Genomic DNA, 18,904 nt, shown 5'->3' on the forward strand with positions numbered 1-18,904 from the left:
CAAGTCTAACATTACATTAGCCCTATGAAGAAGACACAAGAGGAATCAAACATAATACATCTTGGGCTTCCGTGGTGGCGCAGTGGTTGAGAGTCCACCTGCTGATGCAGGGGACACGGGTTCGTGCCCTGGTCCGGGAAGATCCCGCATGCCACGGAGCGGCTGGGCCCATGAGCCATGGCCGCTAAGCCTGCGCGTCCGGAGCCTATGCTCCGCGGCGGGAGAGGCCACAGCAGTGAGAGGCCCACGTACCGCAAAAAAAAAAACAAACAAACCATAATACATCTCTTCAAGAAACTGTGAAACCCTGAGAGATGAATAGAGAAGCACATGAAATCACAGATAACCTGACAAACGCTATGAAGAACAGCCAGGGCTCAGGCACTAAAGCAGCGAGTAGAGATTTTGGTTCTCACGGAAGGATTATCAAGTCTATGGAAGATTGGAGGGGACTGCACATTAAATGAGATATCACTAAAATAAAAATTATATGATGTGTCTATGATAGGAAACTGGAATATGATTGTGACAAAGAAATGTTAAGCTTCAAATTGCTCCAGGAAAGATGAATGTTCTGGAAGTACGTTCAGAGATGTGTCCACAATAACTCCGATATCAACACAGTCCAAGCTGGAAACTGACCTCCATGCTTTCTGCTCAGGCTATTGCCTTCTTTTAGAAATTCAGCACTGCGCTGGAGAGCCGCTTTCCCATTAGAAACAAGAGATTCTGAGGCCTGTGAAACAGAACAATTTAAACATAGCAACTGGAGGGCAGGGCGGAGGTGGAGAAAGCAACTCCCTTCTGTCAGAACAGCCTCCAGTGTAGTTCCAAACAAGGAGGTCAGCGAGGTAACAGGCAGGGACAATTTAAACTGTCCTATCTTATGTTTAATATATGTTCCAGTTTGTGGCTGAAGAGAAGGAACACAGCCATTTTTAAATCTATAAACACAAAAACAGCCATTAAATGCAGATCTTCACCACAGGTAAGAAAAGCTGTCTCAAGTGGATATCAAGTAGCATTATCATTTTTGTTCTAAGAATTATTTATGACTTAGGAAATGAAAACTTACGTCACATGATGACAGAAGCCTTAAACAGATCCCACCAGAAAAAGAATGTTGACAAGCATAGATTTAAGCCACTGCATGTCTGCTCAAGCACCTCATGGCAGGATCGCTGCCCCACAGTGCCCAGAAAAGGAAGGCGCACACGGAAGCCCCCAGGGCATTTCTTACCACGCTCGCCTTTCTTTCAGTCCTGAGAGTATCTTTCACCAACTTCTCTGATTCTTCAATCAGGCTCTGGATGTTGGAATGGACATGGGTTGCACTGGTCGCATTTAGGGACACATGACTAACATTTCCAAGGCCACTGTGAAATCAACATATTTAGAGATGTTATGATCAACTAAATTGAACTACCCCACTATTCTTAAAAGCCTTCCAGTTTCTTCCCCCTTAGAGAATTATCATCAACAAGGAAGACAGGATTTCATGTCAACATGTGGATTCCCCTCAAACTCCAAACGTAATCTTAAGAAGTGATAACACTAAGAACTGCTGTTTAATTAACACCCAAAGAAGAGATGACTGCTGTGTCCCATCTTTTAAACCATCCATTCTTTGATCTCTGTTCAAACCCCCTGCGTGTGTCTGGGGTGCCGCTGCATGTTTGCATTGGCTGTAATCTCTCCTGCTATGGCATGTGTTAATTTAAAAAAAAACAAAAAAGGCTTTCCTAAGCATATATGAGGATGCTGAATCTTATTCCTCAAATAGTATAGACCAATTTGAGGAAATTCACTAGGGGTTTTGGAGGAGCATCAGATAATATTTCAATCATCTGAACTTTACTCTTGTAAGTGGGCAAATCACTCAAGAAGTTGCCAGCTGGTAATGGTGCAATTTCATCCAGCTCACTCTAGCTTCAAAATGAAATCTGACAATTGACACATCTTTGCCTGCTGAGTAACCTACTTCATTTTCTTCCCGAGGTTATTGAGTTGCGTGATTCCCAAACCAGACACCAGCAGTTATTACTTGTTACTACTTCACTGGCAAAATTCAGTGACTTATAAATAAAAAATAATAATGTTATGTAACTTTACGTATCATACCAAATTGCTTTTACTACTCATACTAAGTAATAAAGATTTTGTTGTAGCTATGCCTGTAATCAGAACATTCTTTTGTCTTTTGGGAAACGATGAAAGATGAAGAAAGGAGAAGAAATGAGTATGTAATTCCATTTTCTGATTCCGATGGCAGACACAGGCGGTAGTGCTCAATGCAGCACATAATTTAAGCAATAGTCTATGTTATTCAATACATCGTTTTCAATTGCTTTCATTGTGTGGGCTAATCTTTTATGGCAGCATTCCTCAAACTGGAAAAATATTTATTTTTCTCCTTCCACAAAACACACCCAGCACACAGAAACACATATATTCTAGTGTGTCCAGACTTTTTCCACTCATAATTTATAACAGATTCTAAAAGAAATAAATGTACCAACTAACAATATTGTGTAAATCACTGATAAGGCCTAAAACCCCGATTCCCTCATTTGCTGCACATTAGGTCACCTGAGTATCTTAAAAAAAAGGAAAAGTACAGCTCACACCCCACAGTCTTCGGGGGATGGGAGAGAGGCAAGTGGACACAGGCATCAGTATTTTAAAGTTCCCCAGGGTATTGCTGCAACAATTTGGGAACCATTGGCCTAAAGCTGTGCTTCTCATTTAAAGGTATTTCTAACAAGCTGAGGATATATTTGACAAATATCCAAAAATATATGTTAAAATTATGATAGTACAATGGTAGACCTTCAGGTAGTAGAAAGTAATGGAGATGGTATCTTTCAGTAGTTGGAAAATAGATTCCCAACACTTCCAATAGCCCGGGACAGGCAACCACTACCTGCATCCACGCATAAAGCCCGCTGGATCACAAGGTCCAAGAAGACAAGATGTATAAATAAATCAATATCTGGTTCTGTCCATATGCAACCTAACAATAAAGTCCTGAGCACCAGGTAGATACTTAAGGCCTCGACGGCTTGATATCAGAGCATAATATTTGTTTTCATTCCTATCTGGTTCGGTTTGCATTTTTCCATCATACGGTCCTGCTGATGGTCAACCACGTTACCAGACATGGGAGAAAATCCTCCTTGCCATGGAAATAAAAGAGAAGTCTTCATTTTTAGACAAAAAAAGAATTTCACTCAACACTGTGATCAAAATAGCCATGCTTTTTCTCTCTGATCCACAGATCACAACCTGAGAATTCCTGCAAGGTGTGGTCTCACCTGTCCAGAGCACCTGCCAGTCTCTGGAGCTCAGTGGCATGATCCTCCGCTCTGTAGACAAGGTCCAGTGCTCTTCTTTTGGACATCTGCATGACCAGGTCATCTACGTGGTGCCTGATTTTGGCAGTCCACAGAAGCAGCTCATCCCGGTGATGCTCTAACTGCTACATAGAGAAATTAACATTGTGACTACATGTGCAACTATTTAACAATGTATCTGAGACGTGGGAAGATTCTTTGGAAACTTTGAGTATTGCAGCTGTGCTGAGTTGGGACTTACTGCTAGAGCCTTTCCTGAAGCATTTGCAGGTGCAGTGGCAGCATCAAGCAGTCCTCTTCCTTCTGCGATTAGCACTGACGTCAAGTTTTGTTCTTCTTGAACACGCAGCTTTTTATCCTGTAGCAAAAATCACCTCTAAGGATGCTTCATAAAAGCAAGTCGGCTTCTGAACCGCGGTGCCTGACACTATGTGCTGAAGTTAGCCTTCGGGGCTCTTTTTTTGTGTGTGTGTGGTACACAGGCCTCTCACTGTTGTGGCCTCTCCCGTTGCAGAGCACAGGCTCCAGACGCGCAGGCTCAGCGGCCATGGCTCATGGGCCCAGCCGCTCCGCGGCATGTGGGATCTTCCCGGACCGGGGCACAAACCCGCGTCCCCTGCATCGGCAGGCAGACTCTCAACCACTGCGCCACCAGGGAAGCCCCGGGGCTCAGTTTTTAAGAAGCTAAGACTGGTATCATTTACATGGGAGAATGTGGTACCAGCTCTAATGGGGAGAGAGCTGGTAAGACTCACGCTGAACTCTCGCAGGTTGGCCCTGACAATGAACAGCAGGCGCCTGCTTTCCTGGGTCTTCCTCTCTGCCTCCCTCAGGAGCTCTTCTGCGGCCTGCACTTTACTGCTGTGTCTTGAAAGGAGGCTGCTTGCTGCTTCTTTTAACACCTCCAACTCTTCCTGTGGTTTCTGGTAATTTTTCTGAATTTGTGACAATAAATCTTCAGCAGCCCTGGGAAAATAATAGACGGTTCACATGGTAAGAAATGAACAACAAAGCTCGTATCATTGAAATGACAGTGGAAGAAACTTTTTGTTTTATACAGGAGGTTCTTATTAGTTAGTTATCCATTTTATACATATTAGTGTATATCTGTCGATCCCAATCTCCCAATTCATCCCACCACCACTCCCCCTGACCCCGATAGTGGAAGAGACTTTTACATAATCGTTCTGAGTTTCTTTGTGACGTCCTAAGTGGTACCTCGTAATCTCTTAAAAAGGGAAACAATTTTTCTAAGACAGCTATTAATATGGCAGATTTACATTTTATCCTTAATAAACTCTCCTTATTCACAAACTTACTAACGTATTTTAGTAATGGAATTAAAAGAAACCATCTCAGTGAATCTTGATTCAGAAAATTGGGACCATAGTCTGTGAGTGACGGCAACTGAAATCTTTCATTATAATATGGCCAGAAATTGAAAAAAGGAGACTCTTCAGTGATTTGCTCTCAAGTTACCAGTGTATTTATACAATATAAAAGTTTTTCTGCAGCTAGTTAAAAAACAGATTTTATAAAAACTTTCAAATCCAAATTGCCATAAAGATATAATTTGTACCATTGATAAAAGCAAGCTTTAGGAAATCGAAAGACATTTTCCCCTATTCTTTTGTAAATTGCTATTTCAATCAAACTTAAACTTAAAGCTCTATAGAATGATACAGTTTTCATACTACAGAACTTTGCAGTGGTTGAATATATCCCATTAACTTCTTGCTTCAATTTGTCAGAAGAACTTTGAAAAATTTCATGGAAAATGCCTTGTAAATCACCCTTAGCTTTCACATATCATCAGATCGCTGGGCTAAACACCACAAAAAAACATTTTCCAAAGATACATATTTGAACTCTGACATCATTGAGCATTATCAGGAATTATTTGAACATTCTTATGATTTTTAATGATTACAAAAATGATAGCAAGATGTTGCATTATGATACAGGCAACAAGAACCAAAAAGAGCACATGGGAAACACACAAATAAATCCAATATATTCCTAACATGTGGCCATGAATCTGTCTACTCACATTGTTAAACAAGGTATCTCTCAAAGAAATTTAAATATAGAGGTCAAATTTTCATCTATGAAATGAATTTACCACCTAAACTGTGATCAGATGAAATGATATAGTCAGCAGTGACTTGAAAGACTAAAAAGAAAAAACACAAAACCCCTCAGCACTCTTAGCTTCTTCTTGTAAAATTTATTTAGTTAACACAGTAAAACAGTGTTTTTCAAACTGCGTTTCTCCACAACACTAGTGCCGTGAACAGGTAAGCAAGTTCCATGAGAAAGGGTTGCGTGCTGCAGTACATTTAGCTGTGTTCTCCAGGCTCCTTTTGGAGATCCTGAAACATCAGCCTGAAGACTTGTAGTAAAGACCTTGTCTCTCCTTAAGACACTGCATTTACCAAATTATCTGGGCACAGGACACATTTCTTTACTGAAATACCTTTTGATAGGTCTGGGGACACCTGCGTGGAAAACAGTTGGGAAACACAGCTACAAAGGATAATTTACAGGGTGCGGTAAAGGGAAAGAGCAGGCCGGAGTTGGCTACCCTTAGAAAGGCCTGCTTGCCAGGCTGGCCCTCAGCTGGCGTCTGCAAGTGCTCCCGCTGTCCCCTGACTGATAAGGGTGGCTCATTGCCTCGACTGTTTGTGCAAACAATGTGGTTTAGGCTGAACACCTGCTTCCCTCCTGGGAGTCTGGAATGTGGGTATGTGCTGGGCAGAGGGAGCCTATGGGACCAGCCCCCACTGAAAACCTCAGATGCTGAACTCTATGGGCTTCCCTGGGCATCACACACAAGCTGCTGCATTTTCATTGCTGGGGGGAGAGTGTGTTCCGTGGTCCCTCCTGGGATGGAGAGAGTGTAGGGAGCCTGCATGGGCTCCTCCCAGCTCCCCTGCATCTTCCTCATGATCCAGCGGTGCATCCTTAATACGCCGCTCTAGGAAATCTCAGCTCTGAGTCACAGGAGTCCTGGTGAAACTATGAATGTGGAGGTGGCCTTGGGGACCCTGACACATGCACAATAAGCAACTAGGTTGTGTGCTAAGTACTCTCACTTACAGGATTGCCGTACTTCAGCATAAATTATCAATCTTCTAAGAATTACAATAAAAAGGCTGAGAAATAAGTCCTAAAATAATCCATGAAATTTGAAATGACTTAAGTACAGGGATTATCTATGGAAGAAAGTGGAGGCCTAAGAATGCATTTAAAAATCTTTTTAAAATAAAAGGTCTCAGTAGTAATAATTTAACTTACAAATTAAAGAGAGAGTTCAAGAATCTTATTAATAACTTAATTCCAAATAGAAATAGAAGAGCTACAATGACAGAGAAAGGGTGACAGGAGGAGAGCCTAGTGGGGACGAGGGTCAGGGGGCACAGGTGGGGAGAGGGCCCCGTGCCTTCTCCCATTCCTCTCAACTGCTACTCAGTAAGTCAACTTTTCCCAGTTGGACTGTGAGTTCCTAGTGGGCAAAAGGCTTTATTGTTCTCTTTTGTGTCCCCAAGTCCTAGCACAATGCGGGACACCTGTGGGCTCAATCCACTTTATTGACCGAATGACATGACCGTGGAAGGTACTGGTGGGGGGAGGACCCCTGCAAAATGACTCCTGGGATCTGCAGGGATTCCCCGTCCGAGGGAGAGACGTGCAGCCGAGGGAGAGAATGAATGAGATGACCGACCACGTGTGGCGCTGGGAGGACCTTGAGCCTAGGATGAGCTGGAGCCGGGTGGATGGGGGGAGATGGTGAGTGAAGAGGGAGGCTGGAATGAATACGTGATGTTTACATGTTGTCCAGGAGGCAGTGGGGAGCTGAGGAAGGTGGGGAGAGAGCAGGGTGCCCTGGGGTGGCTGCCTCAACTGCAGGCGGGTCCTGGGACCACCTGCATGGAGGTATGAGCCTTTCCCTGTGGGGGTCCCCGCACCATGCATCCAGTGAAGGGAGGATGCAGGGGAGGGGCTGGGTCAGGGAGAGGTGATTACAATCCAGTGTAGGTACACAGCCATGGTCTCTGAGCTGACCATGGAAATTCCACCCACCCATCTTCTATGGACTGGGTCTAAAGTGTACTTCCTGTTGTTTAGGGCTGGAAAATAACGGAGTTTAATGTCAGACAGATTTAGGTGTGTAGCCAGATTTCATATTGTCCTGCACGTGGGGCAAGCTACTAATGTTCTCTGGGCCTCAGTTTCTCCAGCTGGATATTTCCCACCTAACAAGGTGGCAGGGATGAGCCCCTGCAGTCCATGAGGGGTGCAGTCTACACCACCCAGCACAGAAGAGGTGCTCTGTAGGCGGCGGCCCCTTCCCCATCCCCTGGGTCCTCGCCCACTTCTGAGCCCCCCTCGACCAGTCCATAGTCCTCTCAGGGCCCTTCTTGGGCCCTAACAAATGTTCTAGTAATTAGATTATGAGTCCCCTCTCCAAATCCCATGCAACATAAGTTCCTCCTTTTGTTTCTCATAGAACAAATTAACAACAATGTCAAAAATCCCATTCAATGATGAAAAAAGATGTAAGCTCAGCTCTCCCATGTGTGCCGGTAGAAGTGGATGTTGTTTTTAAAAACGTTTTAGAAAATAATTTGGCAATGCAAGTCGAGAATCCTCAAAATGCAAACTCTTTGGTTAAATGATTTCACTCCTTAACATGTACCCTGATAAAATAATAATGTGAAATACAGAAAAAGATTCTTATCTAAGTTGTTCATTACAACATTATTTAAAATAGTAAAATATATTAAAAATAGTTTAAACATCTCACTATAGAGACTGGAGTTTTGATGAAGTATTATGTGACTAAACCAGTACTTAAGACATTTATCACAACCTGGCAGAGAGACAGCTTTGCTATTACATCAAGTAATTACTGTGTGAAAATACTAAGAAAAAAGCCTGAAAGCAAATTACAAGCTCCTAGTGACCACGTCTAACAATTCTTTGTGATCTGTCATTTCACATCATGGGTTTTGATGACAGTGTGCATGACTGAGCTAAATTAATCTGGCATGATGCCAAACTGTCCTAGAGTTCACAGCCTCAGTGGTAGCCACTGCCTGTGTCTGCTTCCATGAGAGTTTACAGCATTACACTTAATCTTCAAGAAAGACAATATCATGAGTGTTTCTTTTTGTTCACACAAAGTAGAAATGCTGTTTTAGGGTCGCAGAGAAAAACCAAACCTATGACGTAATAGCAAAGATAGAAATTCTACTGATCACACTTTTCTCTTGTGGAGGGGCCAGCACCCAGCTCTTCTCCTATGACCTTCTGCCCCACTGAGAGCTTTCTTTCCTTCTCCTCCACTTGCCTCCTTCCCCCTCAGCCTTCAAGTTCCTACCTCTAATTGGTTGTGTCATGAATGGTATTCAGGCACTTACTTGAGTCCAAGAGTGGCATTTTGGTGCAACTGCAGGAAATTCCTTTTCTGAATGATTTCCAGCAATGAAGTAATGTTCTTTTGCATATTCTGAAGAGTAGAACTGGGTAACTGGACATCTTCATCCAAGGTCTGATTTAGAGTTGCTGCCCTTTCGATGATTTCTATGGAGAAAATATATCAATCATTGAATAAGTTTCTCAAAAATGGACAGTACTAAAATGGAAAAACTTAGAACCTTCTCCAGTAAGGCCTGCTCTGCTCACCTAAACTGGATTGAACCTCTAGCCAGGCCAGGTCAGCCCATATATCCCAATGCACTCTGGACATCCTCTGTCAGAACACTCATGGACTTGGGATTACTGGTTTATTTCATGTCTGCTTCCCCAGTACCCATAAACTGTAAGGGCACGGGCCGTGCCTACCATGCTCACGGCAGCATTCCCTGCCCCTGGCATGAACATCTGCATGTAGAAGCACTCAGTAATATTTACTGCAGAAACAAACCACCAGTACTGGATACTACTCTTTTTTTCTTTTTTTTTTTTTTTGCGGTACACGGGCCTCCCACTGCCGCGGCCTCTCCCGTTGCAGAGCACAGGCTCCAGACGCGCAGGCCCAGCAGCCACAGCTCACAGGCCCAGCCGCTTCGCAGCATGCGGGATCTTCCCGGACCGGGGCATGAACCCATGTACCCTGCATCGGCAGGCGGGCTCAACCACTGCACCACCAGGGAAGCCCGATACCACTCTTTTTTAAAAAACATGTCATTTGTTCTAATAATATCCTTACCTTTTGCCCTATAAAGTCTGATTCGTATTGGAGTCTATACTTTTTATGCCCTTACGCCATAATCCAAAAAGAAAAGCCAGAATTTCTGGTAGCCAAAAAACTGACAGTAGCATTCTAAAAGCCAGATCAGATGGGACATCCCAGTTGAGTAGGGAGTAAGTTACTCTGATATTAGGACATACTTTGGGACCACACTGAAGCTCCAAATCCCATCAACTCCTATTCTGGGCAGAGACGGTGTTGAGAGTTTAGCTAAGCTACTCTGTGGTATTGCTACCTCTGTGTCCATTTCATTCAGCTAAGTGGCCTTCAGGGACCTTAAACTAACACTGGCCCCTCATGCAAGCATATGCCCTAGACGCAGCCGCAGAGGCAAAGCAAATATAAGTTCTAGATATGACTTCCCCAATGGCCCTAGTGATCGACAGTCTTCCTATCTCCCAGCACCTTCCCCTTCCATGCCCTGTAGATAAGGTCCCTGGGGACTTACCAAAACCCTGCTCTTTTGCTTTGGATTGGGCAATCTGGCCTTAGCCCAGGAACCCCAAAGCTCTCCACGCACAGACCCTAATAAAGGCCTGTGCTCCAGGTCCCGTCTCCCTCTCTCTGCCTGCACCCTGCCTTGACCACATCGTGTGGCCCCTTAAGATGGGCTGGCTACTTCCTCAGGCTGGACCCCCCCAAGCAATCAACTGCTCTATCTCATCTTCTCTAGTGGTCTGTTGTTGGACCTCGGCTCGCCACTCGGCAAATGTGCTCCGTTTAATAAGTGTTCATTTGACAAATTCATAATGGATGGAGAGGCACCATATCTATTTGATACTAAGGACCGAAGTGTACGGCATGACGTGGTAAAGGAAACATCCATTTTTTAAAAGATAAAACTCTCAATGAAAGACAACGATGTGGACATTGGGAAGGCTCCAGGTGTCCAGTCTAGGAGTCTAGGACATGGTTACTCATGTGCTGAGTGAAGCGAACAAGCTTCTCCTACTGAGGAAGCCAGACCCGCCAGACAAGGCTCCGAGGACACTACCTTGGATGTCTGCCTGCAGCTTCTCCGTAAACGTCAGGAGGTCACGACTCTTGCTGAGGATCCTTTTGGTGGCCCTGGTCACGTGCTGGCTCCGTGTTAACACTCTGTCCAGCTGATGGAAAATAAAGGCCTCAGTTTAGTTTGACTCTGAATACAACGTGAACTTCGGCACTCCAGATGTTGTCTCTTTTAAGCAACAAACATATTCCAGAACACAGAGTGAAGATGTACACCATCACCTATGCTAAGGTCAACAGTTGGGTTGGAAGTGGACGAGGTCGTTCATGAAATGATTTACTGCTCACTCTGTGTGAGAAAAGGTGGTCTATTTTTTTAAAGGCAACCTAATTGGCCATGAAGCCACAGACTCCCCCAATGTCTCCATTGTGAAGACCTCATGTTCACTTTAGGACCCAAATATGCAAAACCTAGAAAGTAAAATCTTATTAGTTTCTACTGACCGTGAGAACTTAGTCAAGGAGTTAAGACATAGAGTTAGGCAAATGGGCCTGCTTCTGCCAGGCTGGAGACCTGGTACTCAACACCTCCCAGTTTCGTCAGTAACCTGCAGTAATAATGACACTGCCTCACAGGACTTCATGATGATTATATGGGATGATGTCTGTTAGGCCGGCAGTCCAGGGGCTGAGAGCTGCTCTCAGCTGTTATTTTTATTAGGAATGCTCTAATTTGTGAAAAGAAAGGTTTCATAAATTACAAACGTAATTTCCAGGAATGTAAAGTAACTCAGAATGGTTCTAAAAGTGTTTTCGAGTCAAAATCCAAACAGAATCTTCTTTAATGGATACAAGAATTTATTTTCATCAGCTTATCACTTCCTACCAAATGTTTGCTTGCAGAGGTACTTTAAAGCCCACATATAAACCCTTAAACTCTTCCCAAATCATCATTAATTCCAGGCTAATACATTTTAGGGTGCACGATTGTATACGTGTGTGGATGTTGAGAGACAGAGACAAGATACATATATATACAGATACACTATCATACACATATCAATGTGCATACATGCATACCTATGTGTGTGTGTGCGCGCACACACACACACACACAAAATCCATGAGTGAAAATTATAAATTTAGCAATAGGCCTCCCTCACCATCTGCAAATGAGCAGATTCTTTTTCGGTCACTAGAAACCATTTATCTGGCAGGGGCTAAACAGAATAAATAACCCCCTGCTGACATCAAAGTCCACAAATCAGAAGCACAGGGCTGAAGCCTGAGTGTTGCTGACACCACACAAGGAGCTGCGCTGGTGTTGGGGGCAGGGGTGGGGACCTCCGTTCTCACCTTGTGCAGTGAATCCGGGACAGGGAAGAAGCCCCATCTTTTCATGCCGCCCACCCCTGGTTCACAGGAGGAAATGAGAGGTGATGGTACAGTGGCAGCCCGACTCCTCCCTCAGTGGACAGGACAGCAGAAATTAAATCAGGAGCCTCTTCCCACTAAAGCACAGAAGCCGGCAGCATCAGAACCGATTTGAACACAAAGCACCCGGAGCACAGCTCCTGGGAGGAAGAGGCTGCCCTGACCTGATCAGAACCTTCCAGGCAGCCACCGGCAAGGGATCACAAGAGCTGGAGTGGGTGGGGGAGCGGGCCCTTTACGTGAAGAACTTACCTTCCTTTGCAGGTCCTCTGTTTGTTCTGAGACACCTTCAAGCTGTATTTTTGCCAGTTCTTTCTGTATATTTTCTTTTAAAAAAGAGTCCTAAAAGAATGAAGAAAACAAATTATAACGCTTCAAAATAAATCTTCTGGTTCTTAACTAACAATCACCTGTTATTACTTTTGTTCATAGAAAGAAATTCTCTTTTCCTTGAAATTGCATTAAAAAATAAAATGAATCCCATTCACTGGAGTTCTGACTTCAGCAACATGGTTCCATACTGCCATCTTTTGCACTGAACTTCCTATGTAGATATGAATTTAAAGTCTGGTGGGTTATGCAGAACTGAACTGCTGCAATTCCTGGGTGAGTCGGGCCGAACTTAACAGTAGAGTCACATAAATTTTAACTATAATTGCTAACACCTCAAAAATGCTTACTAAGCTAAAATACAAAAGTATTAAGTAAAGAAAAGCCTTTCTAATTACTAACAACGAGGTGCTTAATTTATGCCAACACTCTTCTAATTTCTTCACTTGTATGACTTTATTCAAACCTTACAACAACACTTGAAGGGGCTAGATTATTGTTTATGGTCAAGACAGTTATCAACTTGCCCAAGTCGCAGTGTAGGTCAACAGTGAAAACAAGAAAAAGTGAAGGGTTCACAACTTTAAACTCCTGAGAACTTTACATAAACATAAAAAGTCATTTAAGGGAATTAACAAGGTGGTTTAAATGAGGGAAGATCACTCAAAAAGAGTTAAAGTTGAAATCAAGTGTTTATTTCACGTGGTAAAAAGAAATATAGTTGTACTGTTGGAGCCCAAACTGACAGAGTAGTACTTACTGACTGTGTCTATAGTGAGTGGAAAAGAAACTTAAACATTTCTTTCCTTCCTTTTTTTTCTTATCTTTCAAAACATTTCGTTCTATTTGAGGAAAAATAATATAGAAACATCTCTTAGAGTTTCCTAATCTTTCTTAACTCCATTATATCTACAGAGAAAAGACCGGGATTAACAAGAGTGGATCACTGAAGCAGCTGGATTCCACTGTGCGCGCACGCACACACACACGCATTACTGCATAGCACAGTGAATTAAATATCTCAAATTCTAATGCATAGGCTTTAAGCCAAATTAAGAATCACATTTTTTCCCAATTAGAATGAAAAAACGCTGTCTAGTAAGTCAATTTCTTACCTTCCCACCTTCTTTTGGACCCAGATCAAAACACAGATTTTAACTAAACATAAAACTATGATTTACCCTCAGAGATTTTCATATAGTCTTCCAGGGAGGAGGAACTTTTGTGCCCTGCAACTCCAGTTAAGAATAATACACTGACAGAAAATAGTTCATCTTCATTCAGCACATTAAAGAAGATGCCATCCTGATTCCTTTTCTGTGTTTGTATTAGGTCTGCTGTTTTCAACTATCCAAAGACCTGTTATAAACAGGGGTGAGTGGACTTTGTCTTATTCCAAAAGGCAGGAGAAAGAGGAACACAGAGGAAGAATCTACAAGGAGGCATCTATGGATCAATTCTTGACCAATTAGAGCTGCCCCACAGTGAAACGAGTTATCATGTGGATGATGCAGTCCCCGGTCAGGTTCAGGGGAAGGCCTGGCGCCTACCAGCGCTGGACACTGGGACTGAGGCTCCTGCACCTATGCAGAGCATGGACAGAGAAAATGACCCCTACTGTCAGGCCAAGTCTTCACCTCCCCATGACACAGGTTTCTATCCATCTCTGTATTCCTAGTACCTACCCGGAGATATTTCGTTGTATTTTCCAGGTTTGACAAAATCCCATACGGGACAGGGATGATGCCGGAGAGGTTCACAGAGACGATGGCATCACCCACATGGTCCATGTCATTCAGCAGCACGCCTCCACATTCATCATCACAGGCTACAGGGTAGAGGAAGTTCAAGTTAAAGCAAAGCGGCCAGCACGTTTTCCCGTGTGTGCGCGTGGCATCCTGTAATAACAACATCTACAGTGCTTCCGAGGACTCATCCCATCTCATCCTCATGCCAACTGTGCCTCGGGAAGTAAGCAGGTCCCAAGCCCCTGTTCTCAGATGACGACGCCCAGACGCAGGTCACATTAGTGACTCCCCAGGGCCACACAGAAACGCTGCTCCAACCTTTACAGCACGTTTGCCCATCTTTGACTTGGACCTACGGCCATGAATTCCAAGTGCAAGTCCTGTCAGGGCCTGGCCTGTGATTTCCTCAGATAGTTTGCAGACACCTTCAGCAAGTACAAATGAAGGGGAGTGGAGAAAGTAACGGATGTGTCTTGCTAATGACAAACACACGAAGAAAAGCAAAAGAGCTCTGGACTGCCATGATCCTGACCTTGCTTCTTCCCTACCTTCCCCGCGAACCACTGAGGAGACATCCCAAGGTCACTACCTCAAGTACTTGCTATTCAAATAAATCAGAACTGGCGAAAAAAAATTCCACAACAGCCAAGAGCTGAGGCCACACGTGAAATCTGGTGACACAAATGAGCAGCCACAGGTGTCCTCTCTGCTCTGACTGACCCTTGGCTCCACTAGAGGGGACATTAACCAGCTGAACCATGAAGCTGGCATTGCTGTGCTGCTGATAGTGATGGAGAGATAAATGCTGTTATCCTAGAACCTTCTCCTCGGCTCCAAACGCACTTCACAGAGTTCAGTTCGGCAGATGCAAAGGAATCTATGATTTGTTAAAATAAAGTAGGACTTTCTCTATCCTGCCAACGCCACTGGGCGCCGTACCGGGAAACCATCTGGGAGGAGAAACCACCTTTCATCCTTGAGAGGAGTGATACCCACACACACAGTCGCTCTCCACCAGAATGTGCCTTGGTTCACAGTCCTCACAGCGGAGCCCTGTGGCCCCCGGCCTGCAGACGCACTGCCCGGACCCGCGGTCACAGTCACTGTGGACAGAGCCATGCGGGCTGCAGTCACACCTCTGGCAGGTGCCGCCCGGCATCTGAGGGTTCCCATGGTAGCCCAAGGAGCACCTGCAGAAGGAGACACGCAGGACAGACAGGAGGGTCAACACCAGTGAGTAAATACACAGAGCAGCTTCCCAAGGACAGTAATCACTTCTGCCACATGAAGTGCAGAGAACACAGGCCACTCACCTTATTCTGCATTTTATTTCCTGAAAGGAGGATGAGATGGTCACAAGGAAGTGCATTTACCTATTTTGATGCCCAGGGGGTTTCATTTTGCATTATCAATCGCGCACATCCAAACTGATAAGGGCTCCCGATCACGTTCATAAATATGTCCTATGTGTATAAAAGGGGCAGGTGACATACCTTTCACAATATTGTCCTTCGTAGCCTGGAAAACAGGCATCACAGCGAAAATCGTGATCACCTTCCAAGACACAAGTGGGACTAAAACTGGAAGAAAAGAATTTTTTTGAATTTTCAGATACACAACTTCAAATCTTTCTTAGGGTACTTATTCGTTACTCTTAGGGTACATGATACTGTCCTAAAAAACAACTGATGACACTGGACAATTGGACAAGTTTTTTAGAGCTTATACTCTTTGGGGCAAAAAAAAGGAAAATAAACACATAATCGATACAAGCGGTTGCATCTCTTGTATCTAGAAGATACTCACAGATGCCTGTCCAGTGACAACCATGTGAGTGCTGAGGAGATGCAGCCCGATTTACAGAAGACAACTACTTAGTCACCAAACAAGAAAGCTTCCCAGGTGAAAAGGGGCTTGTTCTGAGATGTACGTGAATTATCTGACTTATCAGATGAAAAGGTGGCTGGAGAGAGCTGCACGTGCGCAAACGTGCGGAACAGCAGGGAGAAGGGAGCTGGACCAGCGCTGGGGATACACCTGACTGCAGTGAAAGGCAAAAGGGAAAAGCAGGGGAAAGAAGCAGAGTGAGGGCGGGATCTCAGGGTAACTGGACCTAAAGGTGGGGAGTCGGGCGATGGGCTACAGCAGCAAAAGGACAGAGCACCAAAAACTGGATGATCCACTCAGATTGCGACCCCTCACTCGGGGACTGCAGCTTCTGACGCGTTCCTTTTTCTCAATAGCCTCTGCCTCCACATTTTAAATCACCAACTAGAGGCTCAGCTGGGTACCTGCAAACCACTAAAGAAACAGCTGGGGTATCTGGCCGGTAAGAGAAGTTCCCAGCATGAGTTACAGGGTTGCTATGAGCCCTGCTTCACTTCTGACTTTTTTCCCTCCTTAAACACTAAAGGGACAGACTTCAGTGAAAACACAAAATATGTAGAAAACAAAGCACGTCTTTCGAGGCCTCTCAGATGCACAGCACACACGGAACGTTCACACTCTCACCGTCTCTTCCTAACAGTGTACTAATTTATTAGCGTGTGTGTGTGTGTGTGTGTGTGTGTGTGTGTAGGGGGTGTGCTGTGGGGATGGTGTGGACTTTCTGTAACTGAAGAAGTAAAATACACAAACAGTATAGAACTGTGCAAAGCAGAAGTGTAAAACACCCGTCCAGACATTTCTCTGGGCATGTACAGCTATGGAGCTGGGGACATGGACATACATACGGATATGAATGTTTTCCAAAATGGCATCACACCGTATGTTCAGTTTCATAATTCCATTGGCCATTCCTCCAATTCTGTACATACAGATGCTGCCTTATTCTTTTCTCAGTGTTGGTACAATATTTCACTCTAGGTACGTACCACAATACACTCTAGGTATTTAATCAGTCCCGTGTAGGGAGATATTTTAGTGCCCTCCTCCAATTTCTTGTGAGTACAAGCAATGCCCATCTTTATACACATATGCAAGTATTCATATAGCTTAGATTACATGAGTGAAATTGATGATTCAAACTTTATATACAGGTTTTATACAAAAAATAGCAGCAGCAATACATCTTAGGATGCTTGATAGTTTACAGGAGTTTACACAGTGCCTCTCATTAGGTATTCGTTGTCAAGCAACACTTACTTGGAGACAATAAAAGACAGAAGATTAGAACAAATATTAAAAAGAAAACTTCATTTTAGTATACCAAAAGTTGGTATTTGATCTATACATGGTCAATGCCTTGTCAAATATTCTAAGCAATAATGAAATGTTATTTATGAATTACAGTTTTTGTTGCAACCAAAGAGGACCCACGGATATTCCAATTCCTGCCTAAAATCTCTTGTTTCTTTTATGTGTTCAGATAACTCTATACAAGCATCATGAGTATGAGGTAGAACCTGGCCCCAATTTCCTTACCATGCAGCATTTCTGCACTTCATCAGACATCAGCATGTATAAATTCTAACCCCATTCCCTTGCATTGAACAGGAACTGAATTCTTCGTATCATTATTCATAAAATTAATAACAATTCATCTCTAGGCACACTGGTTCCACACTGGCTAAAATTAGTCTTCAAAAAAACAAAACCTGGGGCTTCCCTGGTGGCACAGTGGTTGAGAGTCTGCCTGCCGATGCAGGGGACACAGGTTCGTGCCCCGGTCCGGGAGGATCCCACATGTGGAGCAGCTGGGCTGCTGAGCCTGCACATCTGGAGCCTGTGCTCCGCAATGGGAGAGGCCACAACAGTGAGAGGCCCGCATAACGCAAAAAAAAAAAAAAAAAAAAACCTGAAAGTCCTTTCTTTAATGGGTTCCATTCTAACACTCAAAACTAACACACAGATACTTTGCTTTTGAAAAGATTCTCCTCAAATGCTGGAAGAATGAACACTTTTTCTTAAAATTAGCCTTTCTCGACACACACAGAGTATTCATTAAGACAGATCACGTGGAGACCCTGGAAAGTGAAGCTGAGAGTGGAAGCAGCCCGCCTTCAGCAGTGGGTGGTGTGGGCGTGCCAGTGCACCTGCAAGGCTCACCTGGCAGGGAGGCCATGAGGACAGGTGCAGAGAGAGCAGTCGCTGGCCGAGCCGGTCACCTTCCCGTAGTAGCCGGGGGCACACACATCGCAGTGGTCTCCGGCGGTGTTGTGGCTGCAGTTCTGGGGCCCCATGTTTCAAAAGGAGAGGAAAACAATGGGAAACTGTTAGAACTCATTCTCATCTGGCAATAGCCCAGCACTACCACGTTTCATATCAGTTGACTTTTTTTTATTCTCAAGGAAGGGTGAGCATTTTTCTTCATATTTTTAAAATCCTGGACACACTGGCAGCTCTGTGGCCTTCGTTCATTATAAGATTGCATTCATCCGACACAACCTAGAAGTTACTGATAAATTCTTCTTATAGAAAATATACCCAGTGCGGCCAGCTTTCAGAGCCTTAAAATATGGATCTAAAATGTATAGGGACCCAAACAGCGATGTGAAGCACACTGATTTGTGCATAGTTGGGGTTCAGTGATCACACTGGAGGGTTGAGAGGGCAGAAGAGAACGGATAGATGATTCAAGAAATCGACGGTGGGTTAAGTGGGCTGTGTTCTTTCCTGAGTATAAGTTGACAGGTCAGCCGCTGACCTGAGAACTTTGTTCTGGTAGGTCAGGAAAGGGAGGGGAATCATTTAATGTCCTAGGAGTACCTAATCTTGTCAAAGTGCTTAGCTGCACCAAGGAAAGATGCAGCATGAAAGAACCAATTAACTTCTCAAACTATCCGTGTGACTTTTGTCCCCGTGATTGGCCAAGGGACCTTCTTAGCTAATTA

General features: G+C 44.1%; 1 protein-coding gene across 1 annotated transcript in view; it reads right to left on the reverse strand.

The window, feature by feature from the left end:
* LAMA1 (laminin subunit alpha 1) overlaps nucleotides 1–18,904 on the reverse strand; it is a 159,749-nt gene that overhangs the window by 39,985 nt on the left and 100,860 nt on the right. The window contains exons 30-41 of the mRNA XM_082853408.1: nucleotides 18,120–18,241; nucleotides 15,566–15,652; nucleotides 15,069–15,262; nucleotides 14,010–14,152; nucleotides 12,247–12,336; nucleotides 10,604–10,715; nucleotides 8,777–8,939; nucleotides 4,109–4,319; nucleotides 3,595–3,711; nucleotides 3,315–3,478; nucleotides 1,241–1,376; nucleotides 643–736 (exon numbers count right to left, since the gene is read on the reverse strand). Of these exons, the coding sequence (XP_082709534.1) occupies nucleotides 643–736; nucleotides 1,241–1,376; nucleotides 3,315–3,478; nucleotides 3,595–3,711; nucleotides 4,109–4,319; nucleotides 8,777–8,939; nucleotides 10,604–10,715; nucleotides 12,247–12,336; nucleotides 14,010–14,152; nucleotides 15,069–15,262; nucleotides 15,566–15,652; nucleotides 18,120–18,241 (1,633 nt within the window). The remainder of the gene's footprint in view (nucleotides 1–642; nucleotides 737–1,240; nucleotides 1,377–3,314; nucleotides 3,479–3,594; nucleotides 3,712–4,108; nucleotides 4,320–8,776; nucleotides 8,940–10,603; nucleotides 10,716–12,246; nucleotides 12,337–14,009; nucleotides 14,153–15,068; nucleotides 15,263–15,565; nucleotides 15,653–18,119; nucleotides 18,242–18,904) is intronic.

The sequence above is a fragment of the Leucopleurus acutus genome (assembly GCF_964270905.1).
Source record: "Leucopleurus acutus genome assembly, chromosome: 13".
Lineage (NCBI taxonomy): Eukaryota > Metazoa > Chordata > Mammalia > Artiodactyla > Delphinidae > Leucopleurus > Leucopleurus acutus.